This window comes from Enhydra lutris, unplaced genomic scaffold, assembly GCF_002288905.1.
Source record: "Enhydra lutris kenyoni isolate GAN:26980312 unplaced genomic scaffold, ASM228890v2 scaffoldscaffold22, whole genome shotgun sequence".
NCBI classification, from domain to species: domain Eukaryota; kingdom Metazoa; phylum Chordata; class Mammalia; order Carnivora; family Mustelidae; genus Enhydra; species Enhydra lutris.
Genome location: NW_019154106.1, coordinates 1,451,178 through 1,460,643, shown reverse-complemented (window position 1 = coordinate 1,460,643; position 9,466 = coordinate 1,451,178). Strand labels below are relative to the sequence as shown.

The window sequence follows — 9,466 nt, the reverse complement described above, 5'->3', positions numbered from 1 at the left end:
TGGACGGATGGATGGACGGATGGATGTGTGGATGGATGGATGGATGGGTGGATGGATGGATGGATGAAGAAGAGGATGGACGGATGGATAATACATGAAAAAGAGGATGGACAGATGGATGGATGGGTGGATGGATGGATGATGGGTGCGTAGGTGGGTGGGAGAGGAGGGAAGACGGGTGTCTGACACTGTGGGTGTTTCCTCTGGTCCAGAAATAAATTAAGGCAGAATGGCCTGCAACCAGAAGGGCTAGCTCTGTCTGCTTGGGAGCAAAGGACCTTCACGGGTCTGGAGGCTGAAGGCTAGGCCTCAGTGGGTGTAGGCCGTGTGGATCCAGGTCCCATAAACTTACATCGAAGTCTACTTTCTCCCCTTCCGGGATCTTAGGAGCAGTGAGTCTGGAAGAAGAGAGAGGCTCACGAGCGGGGGCAGGTGGAGACGCTACCAGGGAGCTGGTCGTCCTGCCCTTCCCCTGGGGCCCCCAGCTGAGGACCCACTGCCTGACCTTTATTCTGGTCAGATGTATAACCCACGGTCCCCAGAGCGGCCTGACCCCTTTGAGGGCGTTTCAGTCTCTTCACGTCCCTCCATTTAGCCAGCGTCTGGACATCAAGAGGGCCGTTTCACCCCCGGCCTGTGCAGGAAGGGCCCTGTCGCTTTCTTTCTCAAACAAAGAAAGAAACACAGCCAGGACAGGCCAGAGGCAGCCTGGTCACTGCAGGCCCCGAGGGGTGTGGGGCTCTGTGGTCCGGAACGGCTGTCTTGACCCTTCCCGGGTCTCTGACCCCTCTTGAATCTTTCCTTCTGGGGACCCAAAGGAGGGGGGCTGGGCAGAAGGCAGTTTGGGGAAGAAACGAGACCCTGGGACCCGGCCGGCTGTAACCCGCCATCAGCCCCGGGCGCGGCCCCCGTGCATTCCAGATGGAGCAAAGAGTTAAAACAACAACACGGTTTTTCAAAACGAGCCACAGAAGGACGTGGAACTGAATATGGACCCAAATGCTGGCACAGGAGAGGCTTTCCTAAGCTCAGAAGCCCCAGAAGGTCCCGCTAGGGGAAAGATAGCCAGACGACTCCACGCAAATGAAAAACTTATGTATGTGAAAAAAAAAAAGCAAAAATTGAAAGGGGAAAAAAAACCCCAACCCAGACTAGAAAAATATTTTCAGCTAGCACAGAGAAGACTTATATCCTTGTGCACGCCGATGGCTGAAAACTCGTGGAGACGTCTGTGCAGAGAGATAAATGGGCAGGAGGCCGCACAGCCAAGTCTCGGGAAGAAAGGCAGCCAGTGAGCAGGCGCGCGGGAGGCGCTCCCGGAGCCCTCGGAGGTGCGCGAACAGAGCGGCCCTGAGAGACCCCCCTCATCCATCAGTGTCCCCAGGCCGGGCGGCGGCGGCGCGGGGCACAGACCCGCTCACGTCCGCGGCGGAGCCCGCCCTGGCACGGCCCCCGTGGAGAGCAATTTGGCAGAGAGCGCCAGGAGCCTGAAGAACGCTCGCACTCTTTGACCCAGTAATTCCAGTTCTGGGAACACGGCCTAGGGAAATAACCCGAAAGACGGAAAATGCTTTCCACCCGGCGTTATTTATGATAGTAAAATATTGGGGGAAGCTTTAATGTCCTGCAGAAGACGGACGGTTAGAAAAATTATGGTTTGTCCAATTCATGGAATATTATGTGGCCATTCAAAATATTTAAGAAGACTATGTAAAAACACGGAAAAATACTTATGAATAGTGCTAAATTTTAAAAAAGCAGAATGGAAGGTTGTATAGACAGCGCGATGTTTGAAAAACAGCTCAGAGTTTAAATCTTTTTTTCCGAGCCCGACGCACGGAAAGAGTGCGTAAAATTCCTCCCCGGGCCTTCCCGCAGTCTGGCTGGCGGGCTGGGAGAGTTATAGACGATTTTTTTTTTTCTTCATTGGACTTTTACGTATTTTCCAAATTTTCTTTAATGAGGTGTTTTATTTTCATAATGAAAACACAAACATTTTTTTAAAACTAGAAAATATCTGGGACCCAGCAGCGTTATTCAACATTGCTGAAAAATAAAGTGCAGGGGACGGGAGCGTGCTGGCCGAACCCTGGGCTTGCCGCGGGGCCCACGGACCCCCGAGGGCACCCCGGGTCTGGCCAGACCGTGCAGAGCGCAGGCGGGACACTCTGCGGGGCGAGGGCGTGAATCACACATCGTGTGCCCCCCAAGTGCTTGCCCAACACTAGACGTCAGAATCGATGGGTTAAAAAACAAAATCCCTGAAATCTTCACAAGTGGGTAAAATGAGGGAAAGGCCCCCCCAGATGAGGAGGACGGCGCCCGGAGGCCCCGGGGCCGTGAAAGATGGCAGGTCCGCCGTGGTTCTGCTCTGAAGGGGCCACGGGAGCGAGACCCTCCCTCCCGCTGCCTCTCATGGCTGCCTCTAAGCTAGGACTTGGGGGCACCTCGTGGCAGGCCAGCAGCCGCAGGGGCAAGGGAGCCCCGTTCTCTCTACCCTGTCTCCCCCAGCTCCCTGCCCTCCCCTGTCCTCCCTGGGACCCCGCCTCCTCCCTCAGGGAGTCCTCCTTGCCCACACCCGGAGGGCAGGGCACAGCCACACCCTGCCGGGCCCCCAGAGTTCATCTTTGCTCCTTGCTGGGGAAGAACTGCCCCAGTGAACTCTGCTCCCCACCTGTGGGGGAAGGCACCAGCCGCCCCAAATAATCCCACTTTCATCAGGGCGCCTAGAGCTTTAAACACCAAATCAAGGAGCACAGGCGCGGCCACCTTCCCTCAGGGGTTTGGGGTGCCTTCTCCACGGTGCCCAAATGAGCTGTCTTCCGTGGGACCCGTTTCCCAGGTGACCTTGGTCCTGACCTCCAGGCCTCCCACACTGCCCATCCCCCCACCGGGAGTCTGGCCCTGCCTGGGCCCGCACTCACCTGGGTCTTGGCTTCTCCTCTGGCCACCACAGCGGGCATGGGGAAAGGGAAGAGAAGCGTGGTGAGTGGGGTGGCCCACTCCTGCCCATAGACCCCTGGGACACCCTCGCCTGGGGGCTGGGCTTCCTGCCTCGCGCCCACCCGCTTCTGCCTCTCCCCCTGAGCCTACTGCCCATGCTTCTGTCCTGCCAGCGACAAGTGAAGGTGCCTGTGGGGTCCCAGGCGGAGAGCTCAGGGTGCGCGGCCCAGAATGTGGCCCAGAAGGGGGAATGCAGGGGGAAGGAGGGATTGCCAGCCAGAGGCACGGGGTCCTCAAGGACCAGCAGGGCAGGAGGAAAGGAGGTGGTCTGATGGGAGGTGGCAGACACGGGGACCCAGTGGGAGGGCAGGATGCAGCCCCTTTCCAGGCCCCTGGCCTGTCCAAGCCTGCTGGCCGGTCCCCACTGACCGCCCCGCTTCTGTGTGGGTGCATGCAAGGACGGGCCCGTGGAGCCCCATGGCGGGACGGTCAGGCCTGACCCCAGAGAAGAGGAGAAGAGGAACACAGACAGGCGGGCAGTAGCGGTATGGAGAGCCAATGGCCATCCAGACACAGTCTGGAAGGGTTGTGGCCAGTGGACCCGTGGCCCTGACCTTCCCCATCCTCCCTCTGCTCCTCCACAGTGGCGGTGGGCATAAGGGCATACACAGGAGAGAAGCCAGCAGGCTCGGGGCACTGGAGGGGGGGTTGAGGAGACTGTGGGGGTAATCCCCGGTCCCCTTGTCCCTTGGTGTGCACTGGCCTGGACCCCATCAGTGGCCTGCTGTGTGGGGAGTGGGCAGAGGAGCTGGCTGCTTCGAGGGTTTCCACGGGGGCCTGGTGGAGCCCACCCGGGAAAGCAGAGACCCTCCCTAACACTGGAGCCATGGAGCTGGGGGGGGTGTCCCTGCGGCCCAGGCTGTATTGGCCCGAAGGTGAAGGGGCTCCTGACCTCCCCGGGAGACGAAGAGCCTTCTCTTCCTGATGTAGGATGTGCCCTCCCAGCTCGCCCGTGGCCACCTCCTGGGGCCTGCCATGTGTCTGTCCACCCAGGCCTCCAGGCCTGAGATGAGCCTCCCGCCCCGGGCTACGGGGGGTGGCTGCCCTCACGTGGGGATGCTTTCTCTCAGGGCGTGCCTGGCTGGCAGGGTCACAGCCTGGGGTCGGCACAGCCCGGCAGGGTCTTGCCCTTGCCCCTTGGTCTCTGCTCTGGGCCCTCGGGCTCTCCAAGCCCAAGGAAGCCCGGCGCGGGAACAGGGGTTGGGTCTCCCGCACTCTCTCCTCTGCCTGTGGCCATCCAGGCAGGGGATGGGGGGCTGGCTGCGAGTGCACGGGGTGCGTCCCCTCGTCTCCCGCTGGGCTCAGGTCCCCTTGGGTGCTTGGGAGCCTGCTACATGCCCATGGACAGCACCTTGGCTGCTTACGAGTGGGCTTGATGTCACCCTTTCCCCACACCTTGGGGGGCTGTGGGCGTGAGGAAACTGAGCAAGAAAAGGGGGTGCTTTGGGGGCAGGAATCTCACGGAGGGGCAGAAGGAAGGGCTTGGTGGGGAAGAGGGGTGCCACTGAGGTGTGCTTGCCTTCTCCGGGGGCCTGGCTGGATCCGCCCCGTATGCAGGGGGCGCGTGAGGGGAGGCCGAGAGCTTGTGGGAGAGAGGCCCCATGCCAGCGCTCCCGCAGTGGTGTCTAGTCGGGGGCAGCCTGGCGTCCCCCCCGCACCCCATCTGCCTGTCTGACTCTCAGCCTCAGGGTGGGCTCCGGGGACCCCACTGACCGTCTGCCCCTATAGGCCCGCAGCGTCCTAGACGCCTCTCCCTGCACGGCGAGCGTGCAGCACCCCACGCCGGGGCCGGCACATCCCTTCTTCCTGCAGGCGGCCTCTCTGGGCCCCGGGAAGGGAAGACGCTCTCAGGGCTGTGCTTGCAGTTCAAGCCCAGCCCGGAGGCCCCGTGGCCCCGCCGAGCAGAGGGCCCCGACTCGAACCTGTGTGTCCCCTGCCTCCGCCCCGGCATGGCCCACCCAGGGGCCTCCTCACGCCAGGATGAGACTGGCTGTGGCCCAGACGGTGGGTGGGATGCGGGGCCTGAGTGATCGCTCCTTTGCACGCGAGGCCCCTGGCAGTTCCAGTCTTGCCTCGGGCCTCAGCCTGACTTTCCGCTTCACCCCGCTTGGCCTCCACCCTCACCCCTCCTGACGCCCTCTCTGACATGCCATCCGGGGCAGGTTGGAGGCGCCTTCCCTGTGTCTCGTCCTCTGCTCTTCTCCACCCAACCCTGTGTGGTCCAGAAGCCCCTGGTGGACCTCAGCACTCTCCTCCCCAGGCCAACACCTCCCAGGGCTCTGCGCTCCAGCTTAGGGCCGGCCGCCCCCCCTTCCTGCTGGCAGCCCCGGAAGGGCCTCCCCCCCCGCACCCCCAAGGGCACCCAGACCCAACCTTTCCCACGGTGTCCCCAGCCCATGGGAAGGTGGCCGGAGTCAGCCAGGGAGCGAGGCTGGGGGAGATGTGCGGGGATGTCCGCAGGGGCGGGACGTACCTTCTTGGACCTCCTCTGCGGGGACAGCACCGTGGGGCCGGGGAGAGAGAGAATCAGCGGTGAGCCAGGGCAGAGGCTGAGGGCAGGGGCAGTGGGAGTGGGCGGAGGCGCGGGGTCCGAGCGGAACCACGCTGGACGTCAGTCCATGGCCCCTCTTGTTCCTGCGTGGCCCGGACGCCTGCTCACCCCCACACGTGTCACTCGTGTGCACGGGCGCTCACACGGGACTGAAGTCACGGCACATACCTGGTTCGTGGACTTCATGGGGGAGGGAGGGCGGCAGAGCAAGAGGTCAAAGGACGAAGGATCCGAGGTTAGGGGAGCACCGGTCGCCATTCGGGAGGGTCAGTGGCCGAGGACAAGGGGCAGGGGCATGCGGGAAGCCGGTGAGACATGGTCAGTGTTGGCAAGCACTGCCGTCCCCAGATCCTGTCCCCACCTCGCTGACCTGACGGGGAACCAGGGCTCAAGGGTGGCTCTGTGGGGGACACTGGGGTCCCGCCTGTCCTTCTCCCCCGGGAGGGATCAGCAGGGGCTCATGGGCTCTGGCCGCAGCCTGATGAGGGTACACGGGAGCTGGCCGGGCAGGGCCCACAGCCCAGGGAAGCAGCCCCAGAGGGCGCCGCACTTCCTGCCCGCACTGTCCTTCTGGTCCTAGCCTCTGGGGGCACACAGACATGGGTGCCAGGCTCGGCTGCCCTGCCCACTGATCAGAGCACAGGTGCCCCGACCCGCCCGTCGTCACCCCAGGGCCCGAGGAGGGACCCACAGGGCTGGATATGGGGGAATGTTGCAGAGTGTCCCTGCTGGGGGCTGATGGGCTGGACCTCTGTCACCCCGTGCTCACCCGCCCTCTGGCCGGGGGTCCTGGCCTGGTCCAGGGGTCAGACTCGGCCGCAGGCTCTCAGTTCCCCACCCTGGGCCTGGGTTCAGGGCTGGTGAGGCCGGGCCTGTCCAGCAGTCCCGCCACTGACCCGGTCTCCCTGTGCTGGGGGCATGAGCCCCGTCTGCAGCCCAGCCTGAGTCAGGGAGGTGCCTGGCCCTGGGGGACCCCCTCCCCACCCTGGTCAAGCATTGGCCGTGGTTAGTGGGCAATGTTAGGGCCACATGTGGGAGTCCTTTGCTGGCTGGCACTTTGCTACCTCCCTGCCCTCTCCTCCACCCCGCATGGGCTCCAGCCAGGCCCTGGACCCCACATGGGGACCAGAAGTCCTAGGTACCCATACCTTCCTCATGGACTTCTGCGGTGGAGGAGGCCGGGTGCACAGGCGGCAGGGGGAGAGAGGAAAGGTTAGGCCAAGAGCACACGGCATGTCCTTAGGGGGTGGGGACACACTGGGGGGATGCAGAGTGCTGAGGGTACTTGTGAGGGCCGGGGTCTGGACCCCGCTTACCCTGCTTACCTTCCTCCTGGGCCTCCTCTGATGTGGGAGCAGCGGGAGCGGGAGGGAGAGAGGAAACAAGGATAGTCTTTTAGGGGTTCACGCGGGGTGGCGGGGAAGGAGGTCTCCTCCCTGGGAGAAGGGGCAGCTGGCGCCCCGGGCAGGAGATGGTGAGCCCCGGAGACCCGCCCCGAGACCCCACCTCTGTCCTGTGACCCCCTCTGGGACCCCAGGGCTCTGGCTCCTTTCTCCCTCCTTGGGGTCCGGGCCCCCCAGATGGGCCTTGGGACCCCGCCGCCTGCCTGCCCCAGCATGGCGTGTCTTCGGTATAGCCCAAGTCCTGCTCTGCGGGGGACGGGGATGAGGACAGGGGATGAGACCCACTGTGGTAAGAAGCACCCAGGAAGGCCTGGGCGGGCGACGCGGTCTCTGTGCATGCCCGAGCTGATGTGGACACTGAGGGTCTTTGAGGAAAACGGGGGGCAGGGGACCCTTCCTGCCCACCACATGGCCTTCCCTCAGGGAAGGGGCAGCTCCCCAGGACCCGTGGCCCGCTCAGAAATGAGTCTTTCCACCTTTTCAGCACAGAAAAGAAATGTTTTGCTCACGTTGTTAGGGTAGCCAAGTGTTTTCAAAATATTTTCAAAACATAGCACCGGGCACGACTTACAGCTGAGCCTGCCCGGCGGAGTTGCGTGGACACTTCCCCAGGTTTGAGCACATGCCAGGGCTTTCCAGGGCCTCCCACCCGGCTTGAGAACCGCCTCTCTGCGCGGTTCCCAGGTGCGGCGGCTCCCCTGCGCCCCACACCTGCCTGGGCACGACTGGGAGGTTCCCCCCTGAAGATGGGCTGTGCGAGGGAGGGGTCTCCAGGTGAGCCTGGAGGTTAGGGCCCCAAGGCGGGGATGCTGGGAGACACGGGGACACAGAGATGGAGAGAGACAGGGACAGAGGCAGAGGGAGAGACACAGAAGCGGGGTCCACACAGCCCGGCCCTCGAGGTTAACGAGGGAGTGTCGAGACGCACACGTCAGCTCTGTCCACACGGTGCTACCAGGATGGGGATTAATGACGAGTGTGTGTCTGTTAGTGGATGCGGACATGGGAGACAAGTGCTGGTAGCAAGCGGTCATGCATGACGAGGAGGACGGGCTGTGGGAGCGGAGAGCGCAGTGGTGCTGAGGCCGGGAGCCGAGGCAAGGGGACAGCCTGGGTTGGGGCGTGGGGCGTGGGGCCAGCAGCCTTACCTTCCTCCTCGCACTGCTCTGCAATGATAGGACGCAGGAGCCTTGTTAGCGGGCAGCCCTGGGAACCAGCCGCCCCACTCCCAAACCACCGAGGATGGGGTATAGGGGGCCTTGGGCCCTGGACACCCTGGGATTCCTGCTGGGGCAGGGGCTGGGGGGCCAGATCCCCCTAGGAGAGTGTGGCTGGGCCCCGGGCCAAAGTCTGCCCCAGATGGGTCTGTAGGGCAGGCTGGGTGTACAGAGAGAACCACATCTTGGGATGCGTCCTGGGAGGAGGATGCGCCCCGGGTGCGGGAGCAGGAGTGGGGAGCCCGTGCTCAGTGGTGCCCACTGGAGAAGACAGCGGAGCTCGGGCTTTCCACCAGGGCTTCCCGCCAGTCGTTCTGGAGGAGAGCCCTGCTGTCAATGGTCAGATGGGCCTGTCTCATGTGTGACTTGTCCACTGGGTGTGGATGTAGGGGGAAAATCAATGGACACTTACCCTCGACCTGTTCACTGTTGGGAGCCGAGGGTTGGGGAGAGAGAGAGAGAGAGAGAGAAAATGGGTGAGCTGGGCTTTCACTCAGTGTCTCCCAAGAGCCCTGGGTCCTCTGGCCTCTGCACGCAGCCCAGGTCCAGGGGCCCCATGTGAGGCGGGTGGTGACTAGGGCTGGTACTCACACTTCCTCGTCAGACATGGTAGCGGGGTGGTTTCTGCAGGGGAAGGAACGGGACCAGAGTCAGAATGGCCTTGGTCTGGAAGTGCTAGAAGGGGTGAGCTCCTAGGGCTGGGGGTGTGAGGGACATCCAGGGACAGGGCGGAGGTCAGCACTCTGGCCTTGGCGGGCCTCCTCCACAGCACCCACCCCCCCACCCCACCCCCGGCCCTCCTCGATGAACTCTGATCCCACCCCACCCCCTTCCGGCCCTGGCTCCAGCCTGGAGCTTGGATTCCCAGGGCTGGACGGGATGTTGGAAGGTCGTGGCGTCCACCCCCACCCAGGGCAGACATCCTCTCTATAGCGTTCCCCGAGGGGGGTCATCCAGGATGCCCGGTGCCGGTCCAGGCTGTTTTGGACAGTAGGGAAGTTGTGCTGGTGGGGCTCGGAGCCCACTTCTTGACAGCCTCTGCCTTTCGCCGAGGTGGTTGAGGGGTTTGCTGGGACCCCCTCTCCCTGTGGACATGCTGGACCTTCCTGGGTCTTTGGGCCTCACCAGCACCCTGACAGCCACCCTGGTGTAAACCCAGAGCTCCCTTCTCCAATTGACGGTTTCCTGCAGGGACCCCACGTTCTCCTACATGGGTCCCCTGGGAGTCCCCCATGGCTCCTGTGCTGTCCTCCCTCCCCAAATCACAAGGTGCACAATGTGTTCTCCTTGTC

General features: G+C 63.1%; 1 protein-coding gene across 9 annotated transcripts in view; it reads right to left on the bottom strand.

The window, feature by feature from the left end:
* The window catches only part of LOC111149633 (troponin T3, fast skeletal type), a 14,254-nt gene extending 5,463 nt beyond the window's left edge, over window positions 1–8,791 (bottom strand). For 2 of the 9 annotated variants that reach the window (XM_022506812.1, XM_022506813.1), the window contains exons 1-7: window positions 8,766–8,791; window positions 8,587–8,600; window positions 8,106–8,123; window positions 6,880–6,897; window positions 5,477–5,491; window positions 2,925–2,943; window positions 353–398 (exon numbers count right to left, since the gene is read on the bottom strand). In XM_022506812.1, the coding sequence (XP_022362520.1) occupies window positions 353–398; window positions 2,925–2,943; window positions 5,477–5,491; window positions 6,880–6,897; window positions 8,106–8,123; window positions 8,587–8,600; window positions 8,766–8,782 (147 nt within the window). In that variant the 5' untranslated portion in view covers window positions 8,783–8,791. Of the gene's footprint in view, window positions 1–352; window positions 399–2,924; window positions 2,944–5,476; window positions 5,492–5,722; window positions 5,735–6,702; window positions 6,718–6,849; window positions 6,898–8,105; window positions 8,124–8,586; window positions 8,601–8,765 lie in introns of all 9 variants that reach the window. The other 7 variants (XM_022506810.1, XM_022506811.1, XM_022506816.1 and 4 more) reach the window with 7 other exon arrangements.
* Between the last annotated feature and the right edge of the window lie 675 nt (window positions 8,792–9,466).